Genomic DNA, 24,567 nt, shown 5'->3' with positions numbered 1-24,567 from the left:
CACCCCATTCACTATCACCCTCTGTGCTCAACCTTTGAGCCAATTGCTCACCCATCACATGATGTGTTTATCCAGCTGTGTGCTGGACAGTTTGTTCAGAAGGATTCTCTGAGAGGCACTATTGAAAGCCTTACTGAAGTCCCAAAAGATTGCATCAACTGGCTTCCCTTGATCAACTAGATGGTTACCTTGTCATAAAACTTTATTGAGTTGAGCTTTTTTGCCTGGACAACACTAGCAGAGAACGGTAGATCGCAGACACTCATCTCTGTGCAGTTGCCAGAAATGTGGGAAAAGGAGTCTTCACTTTGTGATGTTACAGATAATCTCCCTGATAACCCAGCAGATGAACTGAGCCCAGTAGCTTTTATTTCAAACAACAAACACAAACCAGCAAGCAAACAAAGCCTGGAAAATTTCATTCCTTCAATTGTTTCAGTCTGGGGCCTTTGGGTGTTGCATGCTTTTCATTCTACTAATTTTTAAAGCAGTGAACGAGATCCCTATGGCTGGGACTGCAAAATAACCTGCTCGAGAGATCCTCACCATCCTCCCTAGAAGATGTTGCTAAACTATTTCCAGGGGTGGCCGAGTGGCCTGGAAGACAGAAAAAAACACCAAACATGTCCAGAGAAAGCAGGGGAAGGTCTCCACTCCAACAGTGTTTGTGCCTTAGAGTTTTCTGCTTGCCCCCAAAAGAATGGGACACCTTCCTGCCCTGCAACTGAGTGTTACTCAGTCTTACACACCACCTCTAAGGAACTCAGCAGTCTCAAACAAGATCAAACCAGAGACCCAGTGTCCTGTGCCTTAGCAGTGTTGGCAAACAGATGGAAGAGATCTCTTAGTGGATAATTATAGGAGAATTTAACCCCAGAGGAAAGAAGAGATCAAGTTAATTCTGTGGTGATTTTTTTTACCTTGAAGCTGGTTCTTCTTATCCACACAGCAATAATATATTCAAATATCACCCCAAGACTGCACTACAACAAACTCAATTACTAGAGAAAGTATTAAGGCAAGCATGTTTGTTATTCACTGTTTGGGCATGATGCCATAGCTATGACCACATTATCCTTACCTTCTGCTGACTACCCAAGACAAATTGATTTTACAGAGCCATATCTATTTTTAAAATAAATCACTATAGCAAATTATATTAAATTAGCTATGCAGGAAATTAATCCTATACTAATTGAAGTAAAATAGGACATTTGTACAGCAAGAAGCTGAACGCATGATCAGCTGTTTTGCTGAACCAGGGTCCTGTTAATTGTCAAAAAACACAAACTTTTGTTTCAGTGGTCTTTAGGATGTAGGCTTATAAATCTGCATGAAGCATCAGAGTCCAGTCCAATTCAGTCATTAAAGGAATATTTTCCCAAACCTCAGGAGTTTTCACACCCAAGAGGGAAAGGACATGAAATGAGAATACTCCCAGCCTTGCAAAATAAAATGCACCGTAAGTAAAGGTGCCACTGAGACTGACAGAAGATAGAGCCATCCTGCACTCATCCCTGACTTTTATCATAGGTGTGCTGTCATGGCATCAGGAGGGACAGGTGCATCCTGGGCTGTGTGACTCAGTAGCTGTATGGTACCAAAAGTTTGAATCAACTGGCTCTCATTTGGCTTCTGCTGGGAACTGCATGTTTCTGTGACCTTGCAGCAGGGACTCACCAACTCATATACAAAGTCCAAATGATTTTTAAAAGCCTCTGATATGAGCTGGCTTGATTTTAGGACTTCCAGCTTGAAATACTTTCAGCCCCAGGGCTGCACAGCTGACATTTTTCTAACTGGAGTCATCTGAAGCAAATCAGGATAGAGATGTCCCAGCCTGGTAAAACTTGAGTCACTCTAAATCTATGGTCACTTGTCAAATATCTGGGCTTGAATGATAAGATCAGGAATGTAGACAAGTCATTAGGTCTGGGAAATGAGCAGATGAGCATGATACCTGTTTGTCTTAACACTCAATGTCATGTTTAAAACAAATACTCTTCCAATGTATCAGTTGAGTTCCTTGTTACATTGGTGAGGATCCACAATAAGGTCAGTGAAATGAATAAAGCTTCACAAAGCAAGAATAAGGACGGGGGTTGAGTATTAAAAATACAGACCATAAATGCATAGTTTTGGTTGTTTCTTTCTCTCTGCCTTTAATCTGACAGGGAAAAAAGGAAGCTGGGAGTATGAATGTCAGATGTGAAGAAAATCTTTGGGCTTTCAATTTCCTATTATAAACCAGGACTAGAATACTAAAAAGCAGGAGAGGTCAGAAATTAGTCAAAAAGCAATATCCACACTGTTATTCCTGGAATAATGGTTTCAATCTGCTGTATATGAAAAAAGACTCTGGGAGAGAAAAGCCAGAAATAGCAGAAGGGCAAGATTTGTACTAGATCTACGTATGGTTCGCTCTGAGGTTTTGTAGCTGTGATTCTGAGAGCCTGGCATCTGCCACACCACACCACAGTCTCTTACCTAAACCACAGAGCAAGTGCACATGCCCTGCTTTGTCTTCCGGGAAAAGTTAGAAGATGAAGAACAATTCTGGAGCTACCCATAAGCCAAGACCTCTGTCTCCATCCTAGAGTACTCAAGACAGGCAGATGTTTCGTTTCTGTTGGAAAAAGCTTTTGGCTGGAAATTAAGCTTTGTTGTGGGTTAGCTGCTCATCTTAACTGGATAGCTTGCCTTCCTATCTGCCAAACATGCCTAGAGTAACACAGCAGCTCATGCAGACTGCAAACAACTGATGTCAACACATAACTTCAAAACTACACATTTTAAAAGAAACGGAAAAAAGTAAGCTGAGATGTGCATGAATTCTCTCAGTCTCTCCTCCCCATTGCTAACTTCCCCTGCTTACAAGTGCCTCTGTTCCTCCTTCTGTCTATTTAAAACCTGGAGCAAAAAGAAAATTGCTGCCACTACTTCAGCCACAAAAGTGTGGAGGAAATCCAAGAGGAGCAAGACTTTGTTCATGTACACGAAGGCGGGCAAACTGATGACTTGGTAAAATGAAATTTATTATTACATTGCTTCTCAATAACGGTGCTCCCGGCATACCCCTCAGAAACTCATTTACTCCTGAGCCTGAAAAAGATTAGGTCTAGATCAGACGTCATGGCCAAATGTGGCTTTTCTATCTGGTTTGCTGACAGAGGGAGCTCAGAGAATTAGCACAGACCTGCTCTTCCTCTGGGAGATGTCACAGGGATGTCCTGACCCCACAGTCTGCTGAGACTGGCTACTGCAGTGCTGCTGATCCCTAGCAAAGGGGTGGGCTAGGTGCCAGGAAAGCACATTCTGACAGGCATCCTGAAACATCCTTTTTCATTACTAGATTTACTCCCCTGCAAGGGGATTATAGCACATGGCAGCTGTATGCAGCGTAAAGAGAAAAATCAGGGCTAGTTGTGGCATTTATTTAAGGGCTCTTTTATATATATGCAGCCTCTCTTGTGATCACTTCTTATCTAACCATAGTTTCTACATTCTGCAGCAGAAACACCTCCTGACATTTACCATTTCTGGCACCATTAAACTCTGCATGAGGGTTGGGGAAAAATAGTGGGGCAATTCATGTTTGTAGGCCAGCAGCACTACAAAGCCATACTGATGCCCCATATAGCTCTGTAGGCTCTAGAGGGCACCTGTTAACACCAGCTCCTTGTGCAGGTTTCAGCACTTGAGGTAAATCCCTGTTGGGATAGTCCAGCTTCAGCATCTGCTGGAACCTGGGTGAGTAGCCCTGCCTGTGCTGGGCCAGGCTGGTGCCAGAGGCTTCTGAGCCCTTCGGCTGTGACCTGGCACCCTGGAGTGCCTGTATCTGCACTTGAATTGTACTGATAGTTACAGATATTCTCAGGACTGGATTTTAGAGGGGTTAGTGTCAAGGTTTGGATTGCTAAATCCTGTGGAAATTCCTATTTTAGCAGAGCTTGCTCAATCTTAATCCTTCAATATACAGAGCAGATAAATTAATGGTCACACAGGATTGGGAGTAGGAAGAGGCAGCTTCTTTGTAAGGCCTCATTAAAATATCTCTGTCTTGTCAGTGCGTACAGTGAGAACCCTGTGGAGGCTTTTGTTGCATCTTTGGACATAACTGTTTCCCTTGCATCGTCTTCTGAGCTGGCTAGCTGATGATTTCCTTGGCCAGGATATCTGCATTTCAAAAACACCATACTGTGACGAAGGGCCCATTTCTGCCTGTCTTTACAGAGGCAGAGAGTTTTCCCACACATAAGAAATCCTTTAACAGTTCAATGAATCACTGCTGCTCCTCTGTTTAGGCTTAGCCCTGATACTCAGCCTGCAAGGTGTTGTGGCAATGGGGATATTTGATCAACTGCTATTATTATAATAAAAGTTATCCGTGACAGAGCTGTAGGTAAAATCTCTCTTGGGAGCACCATTTCCTGCTGACTCCATATAGAAGGCTTGGCAGAATGCCCTGTGCTTTACAGACAGTTTTTGCTGGTAACAGAAAAATCCTCCTGCAGGGCTGTAGAGCCAGCCCCCTAAAGCCCTTGACCCTGAATGTGTAATCTCCCTGGAGACCCAACACGCACGAAGAAATATAATCTTCTTGAAGCATCTGCTGTCTGTGTTGTGCTAAAATACGACTGGCATGCAACTGCCAAATCTCCAACTCACTCATTGCAGAATCCTTTACAGGACAATAAAATATCCCAGCCTAATCTGAAAGAAGCTCTTGTGAACAAAATGATCTCTCTTTATTGCTTAAAGGAGGGATATTTTATCACAGCTGCAGCCTGAGAGGTTTCTTTGGTATCCGACAGACACTTCACATGCTTTTGTGTCATGGGAAGGTAATAGCACACAACAGATGGGAAATAGAGCCATTTCAGGAGGTTACTGTAATGGAATCACGTGGGAATCCTTTGCCCGCTGGGACCTGTATGGTGCATGAGCTGTGCTGGGGAAGCCAGAAAGAGCTTTCCTACTCATGAGGAGGCATTCAGCGAGGAGGCCTTGGAGGGCTGCCTTGGCAAATGGATCAGTCTGGTAGATCAGCTTTCCCACTGGGAGTGAAAGGAGAGGTGTCTCTTTTCACAGAAGACATGGAGAAAAGGGTGTCTCCTGTTTTTTCTTTATACATTTTTCTGAGCCAGTTGGAGGACTTGGTCTCTGCTCTAAAGACAGAGGGAGCAGAAAAAAGTGAGTGCTTAAACACAGCACTCACTAGCAAGGAAAGAACAAGAATGTGGCTTGCCAATGATACTCTGATCTGCTCTTGTTTCAGTTTTCTATATTTTTTTTCAACACTGTAAACTCATCTCCTTGAAATCTGTCCTTACCTTGCTCTCAGTCTTGGTCATCCCTTCCCCCAGTTCTCCCTTTACTGCTGGTGTCCTCATTTCCCCTTCTGTACATATGACCCTTTCACTATGCAGGGATTAGTATCTCGCTCGTAAATATGTGAAATAGATACGCAGATGATTTAATTTGCTGGGTTCTGTAAGGCTGGCAAGACAGACTGGCATAGGAGATGGGTACATTCTAGCAGGTCAGCTGAAGAAAACATCTTATGTAGGGGAGGAGTAATGTGGAACAGGCATACAGAACACCAGCACCGGTCCGGCAAGGAGACCTCAAGGGGGCAGGGACAAGGTGGCAAGACATAAAGGCCAGGCAAATATGGAAGAGCAAAAGACAGGATCAAAGATGTCTCTGCCTCTCCCATTTGTTATATGTCTGCCAAGGAGAAAAAACAAAAGCAGGAAACATGAGAAGCAAAAGGGGACCAGAAATCCACCGTGGCTATGGGCAGTTTGAGTTGTTGGTAACTCATTCAGGAAGAAATGCCAGAGGAGCTGAGAAAAATGCTGGTCTAGAGAGATGGTGGCAAGCTAGGAGGAAGGCAAAGGTCTGAGACATGGAGAGGAGATGGCAGTAAAAGCTGTGTAACTTGATGTGTGTGCCCAGACGGGGGACACAGCTGAGCTGAATAGGGGATTCCCAAGGAGGAAAAGAGACAACAGAGTGGCTGTGAGAAAGTGACAATAAAGAGCTGGAAATAACTGTGCTGTCAAGCCCCAGTCAAGAAAAAAGTATCAAGTGGCAAAGATTAAGTTACCAGTTCTAAACCAGGAAATTAAGATGAACACCAAGGCCCTAATAGACAATAAGACCTTGCCAGAAGGCAGCTGCTGAGACAGAGAGGAAGGACAGGAGAGGCATTGGAAGTTAAAGCAGAGAAAAAGGGTTTAATAAACCATACATGACAGCAGCCAAGGCCAGGCTTACTGCTGGCTTTGCCAGCAGCTGTAAGGTCACAGGCAGCCTTGTTTTAACAGTGTAGTGGCAACACAAGCTCATGCTGGGTGCATGCCTGACTCTTGCCCAGAGATCAGTGGCCAGGACAACTGCAGCCTACGCTGGTGTTTGGAGGTGTTTGTGCTGCTTTCAGCAGCCATGCTGCAAAAAGCTCCACGATAAGCACACTGGGGAGCACCATGCTACATTTACTGCGAGATCAAAGGGTGGCTGTGCTTTGTCATCACATTTGTCAACCAAAATATCATTATCATTACCAGGCTAACTCTAATCAGCCTCTGCTGAAGAGCCATCTGATCATCCAATAACATTAAAAATCTGTTTTGCTAGAGCATGCCAGCATCTGGCTAATGTGGACCCCTGTGTGTCATCTGAAGAGGAGTCTCAGGGAGGATACTCCCAGTGTGCCACAAGCCATGCTCCACTCCACTGGTGTTCCTGGCATGCTCAAGTCATTGGCAGCAATTTGCCTTTCTGCATGATGCTGGCAGACAAGGCTGAATGGAAAGGGACAACAGAGGTGCCTCTTGGACATTTTGGCCAAGCTGTTTTATTAGTGGAACAGAACTGGTGTGTTTATTCTTATCCTTGACAATTTCAAGAAACTTTTTTTAATGCTTGCTATGATATCATGGCACTGACAGATCCCGTTGGGGACATGCTCACAGCAATGTGACAACAAAAAAGCAAGGCCTGGCCTGGAGAATTTGCAACATGACTGAGATTAGAGACAGCAGACAGATACCAATGGCCAACAGATGAACAGCAGAAGAACAGGACGTCTAGGATCAGCATTGCAGCCTGGGTGGGAGGGAGTACTTTTGGTTGGTGCTTTATCTCAGGCTGCTCTCATTAGTGTTAACAGAGTGCATTCAGAGTGAAAGCCAAACCCTAGCAAAGACACTAGAAGGTCCCCAAGTGATAACTCCCCTTCTTTTAAAGATGAAGCAGGATAGTATGACATGTTTGCCTTAGACATGGTCTGGAAGGTACAGCAAATGCACTGAACAGTAATTGCAAACTTGCTGCTATATTTGTGCCCGGAGGCAAGTGTGTAAAATATTTTTTGCCTTCCAAAGCACTGACAACTGCAGCTGTTGTGGACTTCAATGGAAGATACAGCTCATCCGCAATCATTTAACACAGCATTTGTGTTAGAACTGCCCAAGGTGGGGTTCAGATAGGAGGCTTAGGATACCTGTCATTCCAGCATGGGTTTCCAGTGGAGGCAAAGCAGGGAGAAGGACAGGATAGCCCAAAGGAGATGCGAGAGAAAGAGGAGCAATAGGAAGAGCTGCAGATGAGAGGTCTGACAACAGAAACAGCATAATAGGTAAGCTCTGCAGTAACTGCAACAACACAAGCTGATAGAGCAGATGGTCACCTCAGTTTAGCCTTTAACATAGCTTGTCGTCCCTAGCAATATTTACCCAAAAGTACTCTACTGATGGAGATGGGATTATGTAACAGACAGAGGGAAATCAGTCCTATTTTATACAAGATAGAATCAGGCTGCCTATCAGCTCTGACAGTCCCTTCATGTACTGGCTTTAACTTGGGCAGAAAGAGCAATGTGATAATTTCTTTCTACCTTCAGATGGTGGAAACCAGGTAGCACTTTCCCAGTTTCCCAACTTTCTTGGAACTCTATTAACTCACTCCTCAAATCTGGAAGTGTTAAACTCCCTGTCCCAGAACTGAAATGACCGTCTGGGAACTGTCAGGACATTTTCATCAGCGCCATCAGTGCTGTGTCAGGATATTTTCATCAGCTCCTGGTCAATGCTGTTTGAGGTTAATTCTGACCTACTTCAGTAATTCTTCAGAAGTAAAAATTATTTCACTAGTTTTTGAAAAGCATTTAAAAGATCCTTCAGTGAAAAGTGAAAAATAGAGGCAAATACTGTTATTCTCATTTCCAAAATACTAGATACAGAACCACACTGAAACAGCAATATAGATATCCTGCAAAGGGGATTAACCACAATGGAAAGTGAAATTCTGCACGGAAAAGTGTCCCATATTTGAAAGATCTACAAGCATATGCATATCTCAGCTCAGACATTTAATAAATATTGTCTCAACTGCATGTTTACGTATTTTTATTAAAGAGCAAATTGCTTGTATTTCCTCCTCTTTCTTCTGCATTATAGCATTAAAGCAGGATAGCACGCCACACAACAGTATAAACAAACAGCATCACCAGATACTTAAGGGTTTTTAGCTCCTAAATTGACTAAAGCATAAATACAAACTGACGTCAAGCACTTGGGATTACCATTTAAAAAGTTGGTATTTTCTGAGACACTAATGAAGGACATTCATATCAGAAAATCCACTGGCTGCAAAATGAGAAATGAGCCATCCCGAGTAAAATGCGTTCCTGAGTAGGCATTTGTACTAATTCAGGTGCTGAAGTTGTATAGACAAATGGCAGCACACTCCGAGGACCAAGGTATTCTGCTTCTCAGCATGATTAATTTAGCAGGATGGAGCACAGCGCTGTATGGCTTTTAGTACCTATACTAGCTTAATGAGAATTAGCTTGCATATCCCTAGGTGACGTATTTTGCCACAAAGTTGTAAGTTGGGAATTGCCTAAAGAGAAAGAGGAATAGAGATTTAAAACGTTCCTTCTACTTCAGACTAAGGTCAAGCAATCATACGATTTGAGGCAAGCAGACAACATTTGAGTTGCTGCAGGTAGTGAAGATCTCAGTGGGAAAGCACAACTGTGTATTTGAGGAAGTAGTGCCATTGGACACAAAATAACCAGTGCATCCTCAGCCCCTCCCTAGGACTTCTATCAAAACAGCACCTTTTCCTTTGGCATCTGTGCTAGCTGCCCAGGGCCAATAATAGAGCAGGTACTGGGGGCACCACCTGTTTCTGTAACTTGCACTCTTGTTCACAAAGCAGTGAAACAAGTAGCCAAACCCTTGATGGAGCAAATCTTTGCCATCCTAGAGGTAAACCATTCCACATGGTACAGATTCACTGTCAGGCCTGTGGGAGACTTGCTAGTGATGAGCCAGAACTTGGAGCTCTTAAAATCAGTGTTCCTCCGCCCACTTCCCACTCCCAAGTGGAGACAGACCTGTGTTAGCGTAAAACCTTGAGTGGTGCCAAGGCTCTCCCAGTAGCAGCAGAGCTTGCTTTGTTCCCTGGGGCAGGAGGTGAAAGGAAGAGAAAGTCCCTTCCCCAGTGGCTGGCTCAGGACACTGCAAGGGGCATAAGGGAAGAGAGATTCAATTGAAGGCCATTTGCCAAAGAAGGACAACACTCATCCCTTCTCACCAGCTCTGTGATCTCACCTGGTCATTAGGTGCCAAAGCAGCTGGGTGAGGTGACACATATTACTAAGAGCTTCTGGTTTAGCGAGGAGCTGCACCAGAAGAGAAATTTCCTTCTACAAGAGGGGATGGACCAGAGGGATTTTGTAGCTGCTGATGTGCTGGAAGGAAGGGCAAGAGAATAGTCTCCCCTTCAGGTGGTTCAGCTGCAGTTTGCAGGCAGAAGGACTGGAGGAAAAGAACTCAGGTCTGCAAGCCTCCCCCTTGAATACAGGGCATATTGCATATATTCAGGGCCTAGGATAAACTAAAATAGAAAAACATTTGGTTTCAGTTCACATCTTAGTGGTGGCTCATGTTTTATTTACAGAAAGGGCAGAAGTTTCCGTGAGCAAAGAAATCCCCTTTCTTTCTGTGCAGGTTTTAGAAAACCAGTCAGCAGCAGAGCAATGCTACTGAACACAAGACTTCAGTCACCTGCCTCCTAATTCTCAAAACAGCTAAAGCCCTGCAGTCTTTTTTACCTTTTATAGTCACAGGAGTAGTCAAGCAAACCCTTGATTGGATTATTCTGCTTTAATTACAAAATGCGCTCAGACCAAAGGCAAAATAGTACCTGGTACATATGTACACATTTCTCTCAATTACAACACCAAAGACCAAAATGCCATCTGGTCCTGCTGTAAATCAAACATTTCCCTCTGGCAAGATATTTGGAGTATGAATAGACATCACAGTAATGCTTGAACTGCCTCTTGTGTGCAGAACACCAGACTCTGTGTTTATTTATCATGTACTTTGAGATCCTTTAGGGTGGACCATACAAGAGATAAGCAAGAGAACAGACACAAAACTGGAACCTTGGGGTAATTGGAGTCCATATCCCACCACCCCCTGGAAAAGAAAGGCAGAGATGGGTCACTCTCTCCTTGCTGCAGTTAGGACAAGGTAGATAAATCACAAGGTTTTTTTATTGCTGGTGAACTCAAAACAGGCAACTTTAATCTACTGAGGAAGATACACATACAACAAATGTTAGGCCTTGTGCGTTTTTTTCTTCTTAATGTAAATGTCTCTTCAACTTCAGTCCAGCTCCGAAGCTCTCACTGAGCTGCCACCAAGATCCTGGTACTGTGCTCTGGGCACTTCTGCAAGATGTTGTAAGAAGCATCACATGTATTAAAAAGGGAGATTTTGCAGAAAAGACAAAGCTCTGACTGCAGCCACGTTGCTCAGAACGGAGAAGTCTGGCTAATCCTGCTGCATTAGGTATGTGATATTATATATAATTAATTGATTTAAGAATTTGCTGGGTCCTTTTCTGTTTCTGGTGTGCAAGCTGCAAGTAAAGTGCACTTCTGGGTATAAATTACCACTCTATAAAGATGCAATAGCTGGGTGGTACACGTCAGACATCAGTGGAAAGCAGACAAAACAGCTGTTACAATGACACAGGCAAGAAGGATAAAACACTAAATACCAGATGCTGCTGGGAAACCCCTCCATAGTTTGAGCATCTAAATATTACCCCACTGAGCAAAACCAGTGTCATTTAGTTGGAACCTCCTAAAGAACAGACAATAACACACACATAGCTGTTATTGTGTACCAGGTTAGCTCTGTGGACAGCCACTCCTCCAAACCACATTGCTAACTCCTTTTAACCTTTCTAAAAATTTTCTAACAGCTAAGGAGAAAGCAGGGATCCTAAGGATGTTTCTATGAGGCTGAGGGTTTTACATGATGTGGGGGTGATGTAGGAGGCAGCACAACACCACGTTTAAGCTATGCTATGAGAGGACAACCCAGCTTTAGACACTGTGTTTGATAACCTTGACAGAACCAGGGCCAAAATGGTGAGATCCCATTCTCATCTGCACCTTGCAATTCTTGTTCTGCTCCAGTACAGCTCATCTACATTATTCCATGCACAAATCTCTTTTTTTTAACTCCATGTACAGTGTCAGGTGACTATTTTGCCTGGGCCTATATGCCTGAGACCAACACAGCTGATAAACTACATACTGTTCTTATTTCATAATACTGGCATCACAGCATCAGAAGAACTATCTGTTCAGTGTTTGTTCTCTTTTAATTTAATGAACTATAAAAAGGAGACTCTAAATACTCACCTAAGTATTCTCAGTGCTTCAGGAGACATTGCATACTCAGGGCAGATTTGATTAACTCCTTGCACCACTGTTTTTATGTGTCCATTGCCAGCAATGGATGCCACATGAGAAAGGGGAGGGAAGGAATAAAATAATTGCTCTCTATGTGATACAAAAAAGCATTAACACTGCGTTCATAAGAGCAGAACCAAGAAACAATTCAACTCACAGGACCAACAGTGCTTTTCCTCTCAGGAATGGCCACCAAAGGGCAAAAAGCAGGTTCACAGCTGAGCACCCCCTACCAGAGACAAGTGACCTACATATAAATAGCCCAACTATTTCCAAAACAAGAATGGAATCCTACAACACATTTGCATTTCAAGCCAAATTGATCCCTTGTACAGCTCTGCTGACTATGGTGGAAGAATACAAAAAATTAATCTGGCCCTACAGAGCAACTACAGCAAACCTTCCCCATAACCCAGGTTGGGAGTGAGACATATGACAGCTGGAAGCTCCGTGTTTGTTGCTAACTTCAGAAGCCAAGACTTGCCTGAGTGAATTGTGAACTTTTGGCTGCCATTATCAAAAACCTTCCCTGTACCACAATTGTCCTTGTACTCCATAGGTGTTCCCAATGGGTTAAATTTCAAACTGTTCCCAGTGCAGGTAGTTCCACAGTGAAGCCACAGCACTCCCTCCTGCTCCACCTCTCTCCCACTGTTCTTGTACCCTAACTCAAAAGTCTCATTCAGGCAGATCATGAAGAATTAAGTGCTCTTCAGAGAAGGCTTTTTTGCTTTCTTTTTTTTTTTTTTTTTAATAAATTTATCAGGCAGCATGGTATATCTCTTGCTGCCTCCAATTATTGTCATGACAATATGGTTGTGGTTATTTAAAGCAGAATTTGGGAAGAAAAAGCAAATCTACTTGATACACTGAGGAGAACACTGGGCAGAACTGAGCCAAGACCTGCCAGTGCTGAAGGAACATGAGAGTCAATGCCAGAGGAGCAAATCCCAGATACCATGTTAGCCACACGAAGGTTTTGACCTTCAAATACAATGGGCTGCAGCCAGCATAAGTCACCGACATTATCAGAAACAGAGGAATCCCTGGAAAGGAAGGCAGAAAATTCTTGTGGCCTGTATAGTCTCTACAAGGTTTGCATGGATGAGATGGGAGCTGGAATCTGAAGCAGACTGTCAGGCAAAGTCTGCTTTGGGAGTACAGAGGAGATGGGAAGACTTGCACTATTTCTTGCGCCTTTTGCCAAGATTCAGATTGCACAGATTATGGTAAAATTCACTTGGCAAAAAAGACCTTCATAAAAAAAAAAAAGAAAAAAAGAAAAAAAGAAAAAATTTCTAGTAAGTATCAGGACTGAGATTTCAAAAAGTACAAGATCTGTATAAATTCAGCAAGATGTCCAGCACCAATTATTTCATGGTGCAAAAAAGAACCTGGGGAGAGGCCAATGGGACCTGGTGAGGGGAACACCATCTACCTCCCCAGCAGACTGCCAGTCTTAGGTTCTTCTCAACAGCAGATGGATTTTCCTTGTTCCTGCAGCATCTCAGGTCCCACAGGAGGTATTGGTTGCAAGCAAGCACCTGAATATTGCCTAATGGAGTAAGCCAATCACTAACTCAGCTGGCGTGTCCATGACCATCAAATAATTAGGTGTTTTTCTTTTGGATGCATTTCTGATGTAGCATTTCTTTTTCTTCTTTCTCCACGTTAAAGTGTAAGCAAAAGGACTGCTTTCATCTGTAATAAGTTAAAATCAGAAATGACCTAACTAACAGGTAACTGATATTGGTCCTTGGAGCCCAAAGAGTAAAATCCATAGAAAATCTACTGGTTCCATTTTTTCTGGTATATCCCATGCACACCCCCATTAGAAAAATGGGGTTTATGAATCTTATCATACAGCAAGGAGCAGTACCTCGGAGCCAGAGCTGACAGTTTGTGGTAGCGGTCTGGGCTCTCCCAGATTGCTAAGTGTGATTCTAAGTCACTGCTCAATCTGTCTTCACGTGGCCATTGGCCAAGGCAACGGGGACGGTGGGGGCCCCCGGCTCAGCAGTCTCATCAAATCGTAAGCGCAGGGTGTTTCTGATCACCAGCTGTTCCATGATGAAAGAAGCACAAAACCATGGGATGGCATATTCCAGAGTGATCAGGCCCATGAAGTCAAAATCAAACTGGGAATAGTCCCACGGGCAGGCATTGAACTGTCGTAGGATGAGGCCAGTGGTGAACTCCCAGAGGTATGTCCAAAGTGTGTAAATGAAGCAGCGCACTAAAATGTTACACTTGTCTTTGAGATATAGATACATCTTCTCCACAATAAGGATGGAGGTGCCATAGATGAACAGTGCCCACACACTGGTAACGCCTGGGAACTTCCAGTTGAAGTTGACCACAAACTCCCAGGCAGCTGTGAACATCACCTCACAGAAATAGCCATGGATGGCATAGAGGTACCATCGGGAGAAAGCGGTCAGAGGTTCTGCCGCAGCCATTCTTCTGCACTCACCCCAGCAGCACTCTGAAATGAAGAGGGGGAGAGAGAGAGAGAGAGACGAGTCAACAAGGGTGTCACAAGTCCTTATCCCCCAGATGGCAACACAGAAACTCATAACACCCACAAAGGATAAATATGAGAAAAAAGTGATTTTTAAATTGTCTAATTTTTACTACAGCACATTTTAAGTCCTGGGGAAAGGTGGCACCGTATAGGACTCCATGACTCAGAATGGGCCTGAACAATGTAAACTGCTCTGCCTGAGAAATAGGATGACACTGGTAGTGCACCGGTGATAAGGAGGGAGTTGACAGGTACAGCAGCTTTCCAGGAGTGAGGCTGCCAAAGAATTTACTGGTTGCAAGTCAGCAGAAAAACACAGTCATCTCACAAGGAGCACATGCCACCTGTTTGCTCTTTTCAAGAAACAGCACTGTCCCTTACTTTTCTGATTCTAATATGGAATAGGTTAGATGAACACAACATTGAAAACCTGGGCCTTTCCAACTGTCCCCTACAGTCTCTATACCCAAAATGTCTGCTGTAGTGAAAAACGGAGCTTTGATGGGAGCTACAGCAAGGGAACTGGAGGAGAAAATTTCAGAGATTTTATACCTTCAGACACCACACCTTGCACCCATTATTCAGCTGAACTTTTATTTCGTCTGTTGAAGAACTCATGCACTGTATGGCTACCATTTGGAAAAAAATTTTCTTATGGTGTCAGACTGCCTGATACCAACTCAAAAAGCACAGGAGACCCATTGAAATCCATTCAGATTTGGCTTCAGGATAGCAAAACACAAAGGAGGAGAAAAAGAAAGAACAGCTGAGCCTAGAGAGAGGTAGTCATGATAAATAGGAAATAAGAACAAACTTTGCTGTCTATACAGGAAGAAACTTGGTGAAGAGGTTTTGAAAAGGCACAGTTTGCTTATGACTGAACTGTTTCAGCACAATTAGTTTTAGTTTTTGTAGAGATTTATAAGTCTTCTACGGTACAGTCACTGATACAAAGTGATTATAAGCATTATTTTACAGAAGCCTTACAGATTTACATTACAGGATGAATTTGACCTCTTTCATTCTTAGAAACGTTCACTTTCAAGTTGAGTTTCTCTTGACTCTTTATCAGGCACTATTTAACTTTGCTTGCATTTGTCAGTTCTGTGGCAAAATGTGCTAGGAAAGGACCACATTAACTTTATGTGCAGTCGTTCCATGCCATCTGGAAAGAGACTGTTCCCACCCTGCTCTCCAAATGCAGTGCCCCTCTGAACATGCAGTATGATTGAAATTCTAATAGGAGATGAAATAAGAGAAACTTCTATAGGGGAAAAAGGAACTATAATAATGAACATAGAGAAGATATGCACAGGGGAATATCGAAAGTGGAAAGGACAGAGCTATATCCATGACCTGTTCACTTCTTTCTTAAATGGACACACAACCAACCAAAGCCTTGGCAGTTCATACGATGTGGATGCTTGAACAAAGACCCATTTTCTAAAGGCACAATCCATTTTACACAGGACACTGATCCATCAGCAGATGCTACAGATATAGGTCAACAGCACAGTGTGAGTTTTTAGGTGAAAGACTAATGAATCGCCAAGGATTCCCTTATGTCTCCTAACAGTTCAGTTCCAAGAGACCTGGCAAGACAGCAGAGGAATAGCACATGAGAAATATACAGGAGGTGTATGTCCACAAAGTCCACAAGAAGCTGATGTGTAAGGGCACTGCCAACTGAAGAGAATGAGTTTGTCAGTGTAATGTTACTTGGTTAATTTGGCCAGCACAGTTGTTAAGCTTAAGAGTTTGAGTCTTCATATCATTCCTCCATTCTCAAGTAATTTCAAGAACAAATCAAAAGTGAGAGGTACAGAGTTAGAGGAAAGCAGTAAGAAGGCACTCTGGTTTAACACCAGCCAGCAACTAAGTGCCACACAACCACTCAGTCACTGCTCTTTAATGAGATGGGGAAGAGAATCAGGGGAAAAAACAGTGAAACTCATGGGTTGAGATAAGAACAGTTTAGTAATTCAAAGTAAAATGTAATACTAATGTAATACATGTCATTCTCCAGAGAAGAAAATTATTGTAAAGATTTTACCAAGCTGCCAAGGGATTGTATAGTTTTCCTCTCTTTTGTGTAAGGCTTCCTAACTTTTTTGCTTGCAGTCTTTAGTCGTTGTACTTCACTCTACAGCTTTACATGAAATGTATTTGAACTGTTAGCTGGGAGTATTCACAGCATGCCATGCTATCTCTTTAATGTTTTCCTTGTAATTTTTAAAATCTCTTCAAAAAGTTGAATCAAATGCACAGAAGGTCCTTCCGTCTCAGTCCCTCCCTTCGTGTTCCAAGGATCACCTCACCAATTATTTCCATTACCTTACACCTCCCTATAAAATCCAAAGATTCATAGAAACATAGTCAACAATCCACATCTGGTTCTACCCCACATTATTTCCTCTGTTCAATGAAGATTTCTCTTTCCTAGGTCTATACCCCATACTTAATAAAAACCTATTTATTCTCTGTTTCTTTTTTACTGTTTGCAAAATATCTAGTCACTGCACTAGAAGTCTTTAGTAACTGAGTCTAGATCAGGTCTGGGACATCTACAGTAAAAATTAACCAATTGCAAAGACCAGTGTTGACTTCTTTTGAATTCCATGGCTTTCACCACAACTGCAGAGGCAAACAAAAATGCACTGGCATTGTCTCAGTATTTGCCTTCTGTCATGTGCCCAGTTGGCCCAATTTCAATGGTAACTTCCTTCTTACAGTATGCTTGAAAGACTCCTCAAAGGCATCCTGGTGATTAAGAGCATCCCAAGAAAGGGCAGATGCCAAACTGTGGCAGTCCAAACATAAACTGGTTCCACTGTGCTAAGCACTAAGCAAATCCACAGATCACAGTTCCTCCTGTAAAATATTTCATCCAAAACAAAACAAAAAGTACATAGGAAGACATAGAAGGGAATGGAGGATACACTTACGGGGGCTACCACAAGCCACAGCACATCACTGCATAAGCTGGGGACTATACAGTTTAATGGTTACAAGTCACTTGAGTATTTACAAAACAATTAAAACTGCAGCTTTTCCAAAGCAACTTATTTCCCAGCCACACCAAACTGTTTGGTGTCTGATAGGCAATACTACATAAGAAGGTCTCACGAAGGATGTAAAGGAGAAAAGTGTCGTTTACTGGGCAGCAATTCAAGATGAAAGGATCAAGCTGAAAAGCAGTTGCATGATATTTAGTGGGAGAAGCACCCAAACAGAAGGCCAAGATTGGATTCAGTAAGAAATGCAGATTTTTGAAAAGCCTCAAGTAGGTAACTGAACTTGGTGACGCAAGACTTAATGGAGTGACAGTAATACTGACCAAAAGCCTCTGAATGCAGGATCGCTATTCAGTCTCCTGAGGAAAACAAATGACATTTATCACTGAGGTACTTACAGGGGGATGGGCAACGGCTTCCTGAAAACCAGAAACACAGCTGCCACCTACGCTACTGTCTCAGCAGAGAGCACACAAGTCATGAAGACTGCACACGGATGGCCACGCTTGCACTGAGGTTTCTCACACTGCTGTTTTGGGAAAAATAGGGAGATTCTAAATTCAAAGCTTTGAAAATGCTTTCCGTTATCAGCAAATTATATTTTAAATAGCTAAAGTAGAAACAGATCCTCTAACACGATGTTATCAGGAAGCCTGAGCTAGGCCAGCACAAGATTTTCCCCTCTTTCTCTAGCAGGGCCTTCTTTTCTAGCTTGCTCAGAGAAGAAAAAAAGGCAAGTCTATGGAAACCACACATGGGCTGTCTCTGAGGAACACACAGTCCTTCCCCCCAGTTGCCCTGTCTGTGTGGATAACTCTGCTGGAAACAAAGGGGGAAGTATATAAAGGACTGAGTTTATCTCAGAAATCTAGTTCAGAGGATGAAGTTGCAGAGTGCCTCCTCAGCAGTTTGCTGATGACAAAAAGCTGGTGAGAGTGGGTGATACCCCAGAGTGCTGTGCAGCCCTTCAAAAGGATCCTGACAGGCTGAAGAGATGGGCAGAGAAGAGCTGTCTGAAATTCAACAAAGACAAATGCAGGGTCCTGCACCTGAAGAAGAATAACCCCATGCAAGGACAAGAAGCAACAGATAGAAACTGATGCACAGGAAGTTCCACCTGAATATGAGGAAGAACATTACTGTTTTGAGTGACTGTGCACAGGAAGAGATTGCCCAGAGGAGTTGTGGAGTCTTCCTCACTGGAGACACTCAGCATGTCTGGACACCACCCTGTGCGATGTGCTCTAGGATGACCCTGCTTGAGCAGCAAGGTTGGACCAGATGACCCACTGTGGTCCCTTCCAACCTTATCCACTCTGTGAATCTGTGATCAGGGCAGGAGTTTGACTTACAGCCATAAGACATTAAACAGCACCAAGATTACACTTTTGTATTTTAGAATTTCAACTCTGAAATGGATATTAATAATCCCCTACGTTGAGGTAAGATACAGATAAGCCTGATGCACCAGACCAAGCAAGGAAAAAGGACTTACATTCCAGACTGCCCCACTTCACATGTGGGACTCTTCTGTGCAAGGGGAAGCACCTCCATACTCACATCTGGTTTTGGAGGTGATGCAGCCCAGGCAGGCAAGAGGGAAGTGATTGGAAAATGGACTGACCGTAGACCAAGAAATAACGGCACATTTGTCTCACACAAGCACTGCAGGGGAGACATCAGTGGATGTCCTATTCATGCCTGATTAAGTTCTTGAGCACTGCCTGGCTCATTTTTTTTCAATGCTCTCCTTTGCAGTGGCTTTCTGCCCGTTTCCCTCCTACCAAGCCAAACTGCTTAAAAAGAAGTCTCTCACAGATCGTCCTTATTCCCTCTAATCCAGCAGAATTATTTAGACTCACAGCCTCTGGATGGGTGTAATGAGACCTCATCAAGAAATTCTGAATTAACTCTGAAGGGCTAATAAAAGAAAAACACAAACAAAAAACCTCCATGAGACAATTTCCCTTCTTAGTGATGTCCTGAGGCTACAAGTTCTGTCAGCTACTTGATCCACCACAGGTGAACTTGAACTACTGTTGCAAGTTCCTTACTTGTAGTGCCTAGTTATTTCTACAAGTTAAAAAATTAGGGCACGGTATTATTTTACAAATTCATATTTGAAGTATTTACTAATATTTAGTTCCATAACATGCATGTTTATATTTCTAAGAAATGCCTTACATAAATCTGAAACCCTATTTACATCTCATAATTACTTTGAAATTTGAAAGAGTAACTGTAAAGGAGGCACATATGTAGTAGGATACTTCAGTCTTTCCTAACGACAGGACTGTGAGAATCAGATGTATGTCTGCTTTTCTGCTTTAGCAAATATTACAGTAGATACAAGGATGTTTTGGTGAAAATTGACATGCATTTTTTGGCAATACCTTTTTAAATTTAATTCTTCTTATTTTATATTTTCCTTGTGAGTAAGCACCAAACAAGCATGCCTTTGCAACCATGGACAACATTCAGTGAATATGTTGTAAATCTGGCTTAAACATTTTCATAGAAAATCTCACTCAAGCCCCTAGGAGTGAAAATTTATGGAACTAAATGTATACAGAACATTAAGTGCTAGATTTGGTCCCAAGACATTAGTTCATCAGTGTTTAAAGATTTATACAGTAAAGTGTTAGTGGTACTTTTGTGCTGAAGTCATAACTCTAAGGAGATATTCATCCTTCAGGTAACTGGGAGGCTCAATTAACTGTGGCTCAAAACCAGAATTTCAGCTTTACTGAATCATGGAATAGTTCCAGCAGATCGATTAATCAAGCCCTGCAATGAAGATAAAAGCATTCCACAGACATCTCCAAACATAGACTCCCAGTGCTTTCAGGATAGATCTTGAGCCCTGGGATTTTGGTCAGTTCTGAATGTACTAGTCATCTGGTTTTGCTGTTTCTCTGTTTGGACTCTACTTCCATCAGGATGCACACTGTCTCCCTTCCACGTACTGTGAGTAAGAAAGCGTGGTCTATTTCTTATCTGCATTTTCCCCTTATTTTTGTCTCTAGCTTCTTTCCCATAGAAGGGCACATCATTTCCCTGCCACTCCTTGTGTTCCCTTGCCCAGTTCACTCTGTACCTGCTGGCAGCCTCTGATCCCTGTCTATCTTTCAAATCTGTTCCAAAGAGAATTGGGATACAGTAAAAAAGAATGACGACAAAAGGAGATTAAATGAATCCAATTACCAGACTAAGCCAAAGGGATGGGGAAGTGCAGTTCTTACCAGTAATGCCTGTGTGTGGGCTGCCCAGAAGCACCATTTCACAATGGGAAGGAGAAAGGTAGGGTTTTCTTGGGATGGAGTTTAGAGGGGGAGGCTTTTCAGAGAACAAAGAGGAAAGATGAAGGCATTGTTTGTTTAAAGAATAGTTTTCCGACTAATGTGATCTCATGATTGGCAGTTGAAGTGGAGACTTCCCATGTCCTGCCTCACACAAAGACTCATGTTACCTGAACACACTTACCCACAGTGACCACTCCAACCTGAGAACAAATTAAGACAGCAGCTCTTTACTTAGAGTGACCAAGAGGGATGTTTCCTTTGATCCTGATGGAAGTTAAGACCCCCAAGAGTCATGCAAGTAGCAGACTTGAAAGACAAATCTATGAAAAATGACTGAGTCCAAACTTTACATCTAGAAGTATTAACCCCAAATCGCCCCAGCATCTCTTTCAAAGTCACATCCTTCTCCAAGCCTGTCGCTGTAAGACTCTTGTACCTTACCTGCTGTCCTTCTCTATTTGGAAAAGCTGCCCTGAGTTCCCAGCATTTGCTGATACTACAGTTCTCAAACAAGCAAGTGTCCAGCAAGGACCCAAGTGCCACTGGAGTGGCTCTAGCACAAAGCAGAGACTTCGAAACCAGGACCCTGCTGTAGGAGCAGGCAGAGCTCTCCATTAACACTGTTGAGGAGGGAGCCAGCATTATAGGAGGTCTGTCCCCAAGAAGATGGCATGTCCAGAAGAATCTGAATCAGCCATCCTCCAGTTTTGGGTGCTCAGTTGCTGGATTCACCATAACCTTAACAGGGACAGTTAACCAGACAGGTTGACTCCATTCTCAGCAGTGAGAGCAGAATTGAGTTCCTCGAACCCAGTTTTCAAAAGGTGACACAGGTTCACACATGACTTCAGGCCTAGGTCTGAGCACTCACAGTTCCCTCATGGGCCACCACCTGACTGGTAAGCTCCTGCAAGCTGGGCCCCTTCATTTCAAACTGTGTGTTCAAGTACAGTGGCAATCAAAATTCATGGCTGTTTTCAAAAGCTTGAGCTTAACATGTGATATTAGCTGATTGAAGAAAATCTGAAATTCAAAGAACATAATACACATCATGGCTTACCAGGAAAAAGCAACCCAAAACAGAGTGGTGAATGGAGAGAGAGAATTTTACCCTGAAACATGCTAAAAGTTTACAGGATTTTGCCATAGCCAATATCCTTTCCACTGTCACTACGGAGCCAACAGATGTAAAGAAAAGACAACATTTTGGTCAAGACATTATGTGTCACCCATCTTACATGGTTTCTTAAAGCTTTTTGGAAATTCAGACAGGTTATTTATGAAAAGGTGGAGATTTCTTCTTCTTAGCAAATGCCCTTATCTTCTTTCCAAAGCAAAATGAAAACCAAATAAACCAGTCTACTTCAACACTACAATACTAAATTGATTTGGACAACTCACAGAGGTCAGTATTAGCTCAGCTTAGCCCAGCTCTTCTGAACAATCTGCAAAAATAAGCCAGAATCAGCATGCAGTGGATGAAAGTCAGGTATGGCAAAAAGAATGGCAAAAAATTCAAACACTTTTCAAACCGAAAATAAAGCTTGACAGAAAAAAATACTATGATCAAGGTGGTTAAATATCTAAAATTCTAGCTTGCTAATATTCTGACGCAATCCAAGTCACTTAAATCTGCACTTTGACAGATTCAAAACAGTCTCTCCTCATTTGCTGCAGGTAAAGGTCAAAGTAGTATTTCATAAAGTTAGCTGCTTCTTTTCCTGGAAATTCTTGTTGCATATATACAGCTGTAGAGAACTGTTTCCCTCTCCTTGTAATACTCTTCACTAGTGCACAAGCCTTTATAAATTCCCAGCAAACAACTGATAGTAGGTAACTGGATAGTTCCTACACCTGCAGCAGGTCGCAGCTACAGTCACTGTTCACCTAGAAGGAACAGAACTGCTGCAGACTATAAAGAAACACAGCATCTTGGTCTAAGCTGTGTTAGGTTTAAAGCCTGCAAGCAGAAGGTACTGCATAAAGTCATATGAAATAGGAGGGGGCACACTTTTAAGCACCTTCAGATTCACAGCCCAAGACTGTCATATAGAGTTTTCTTATTTCTTTCCCCTTTTGGAAGTCTCTTGATGGCAATTCTACATAAAACAATTTTTCCTCCTCAATTTATCATTTTTTCCTTCCTAACATTAAACTGTTGCTGAGATGTGAAAGAACCAGGTCTTCCAAGTGCGATCTGCTATTCACCAGGCTGTGATTCCTCAAGTTTTGGCCTAACACCCACGATGGAGAAAACTTGAGCAGTTTCAGAGTACTAAATTATTCTTTTTCACCAAAGCCATCCCTATGGAGCCTCCAAGATTACCTCATCTACCTCATCTTCTTAATTTCAAGTTCACACAGGCATCAGAGGTAGAAACATCCTGAAAAGGAAGGATAGAAGAGGATAAATCTCAGAATCCTACTGACTACCTCATCATGTCCAGCAAGATCCTCATATAGGCAACCATGCCAACAGCCGGGAAAGGCAGCTCCTGTAAGCAGTTTCCCAGAGTTTTTCCCACTAGGGGCCATCAATTAGTGTAGGGTGCGTATTAATCATGCTATCGCAGGCTTGCACAATATGTAATAAGCAGTGGAAATATATTTTATGTGCAAATAAATTAGTGCTGAGTTTTGTACTCTATTGCTCAGATTTATTCCAATTCAGAAAAAACAAGGAGCAGCCTGTAAGCACATCACTTGGGTAAATCTGTCTTTGTAGACTAGTCAAGTTTCTCTGGCCTGGATAACAAGTCAACAAAAGCTTGGGTTTTCAGGCCTAGGTCCTCCACAGCAAACATACCCCCTCCACTGTGTTGGGTACTTCCATTGCTATTTATATCTTTGCAAAAGAAGGCTTACATTTTTAGCACTGTTATTTTCTTGAGGTATCAGGAAGCTTAGCATTCAGGTTACAAACACAAAGTCAACATCTTCATGTTTTATGCACACTTGTCATTTTTCTCTTTTGTAAACCTGAAGCATGAGATCCACCATAAACCCCTAATGTTCAGCTGCTTATGACTACCCTTCGAGTCAGAATTATTCATCTGATTATATGCTGTGTGTCCCAAGAAGGAAGCACAGGAGCTTTCCCACAGAGGAATGTGACTGAAACTCAGTTTTCTGAGAGGTGGCAAGTTGAACACTCACAAGTTCTTGCTAAAAAAAGGAATAACTCAACATTTGTGCCCCACACAGAACTGGTATTTGCCAGGCTATTTCTCTCTGCCATTCAAGGAAGCCTCTTCAGGCACTGATTTCTTAACTCAGCATTGGTCCATAAGCTTTTACTGCTGCATCCAACAGCTCCTTTCTTTTCTAGTCAGTCAGCTTACGAAGGTAATGTCCCAGGAGCATATCCCAATGCTGTTCTTCCAGCTGTAACATGTGCTCCTGGCTGCAGCTTCGTGCACTCCAGCTCATGAGGCAGGGAGCTGGGTTATAAGGATGCCCCACATCTCCTCTGAGCTGATGTCACCTTGGTTCTTTTCCAACTCTTTCTGAGCTTCTTCCTGCCTCTCTCCCCAGTAGTCACAGAACTGGACTGTTCTCTGATGCTCTAGTTTGCACTGCACCACAGATGGAAACTTTAATGAAGGCAAACCAAATTGCTACATCTACATAATTTTAATTCTATCTACAGATGTATAGATATGTAAAAATATATAGACAACTTTATATGCTGTCCTTATTGATTTGCTGATTTGCCCTCTCTTCCACTCTACTTGAAGGGGATGGATTTTTTTCCCCTATAATTGCTTTTTCTGACTGTGTTCACTTTTATGCTGAGGTGACATTTTACAAACACTCCAATCACTACTACTGGATTTCGATTCCTACCTTCCACCTGCCAATTATGTATCACGGCTTGACAGAGTACGCTCACTTCCAGCCTTTACAGAGCCCCTCTGAAAGTGCACCCTTTTAATATTA

At 42.7% G+C, this 24,567-nt stretch overlaps 1 protein-coding gene across 10 annotated transcripts in view; it reads right to left on the bottom strand.

The window, feature by feature from the left end:
• Positions 1–10,558: 10,558 nt before the first annotated feature.
• Positions 10,559–24,567, bottom strand: part of TMEM229B (transmembrane protein 229B) — a 35,148-nt gene continuing 21,139 nt past the window's right edge. For all 10 annotated transcript variants that reach the window (XM_027894032.1, XM_027894024.1, XM_027894023.1 and 7 more), the window contains one exon: positions 10,559–14,273. In XM_027894032.1, the coding sequence (XP_027749833.1) occupies positions 13,744–14,247 (504 nt within the window). In that variant the 5' untranslated portion in view covers positions 14,248–14,273 and the 3' untranslated portion in view covers positions 10,559–13,743. The remainder of the gene's footprint in view (positions 14,274–24,567) is intronic.

This window comes from Empidonax traillii, unplaced genomic scaffold, assembly GCF_003031625.1.
Source record: "Empidonax traillii isolate 1590-97213 ecotype Southwest subspecies unplaced genomic scaffold, ASM303162v1 scaffold415:size763157, whole genome shotgun sequence".
In the NCBI taxonomy this organism is placed as follows: Eukaryota; Metazoa; Chordata; class Aves; order Passeriformes; family Tyrannidae; genus Empidonax; species Empidonax traillii.
Note: the sequence above shows the minus strand (reverse complement) of the source record. Positions and strands in the feature narration are given on the sequence as shown.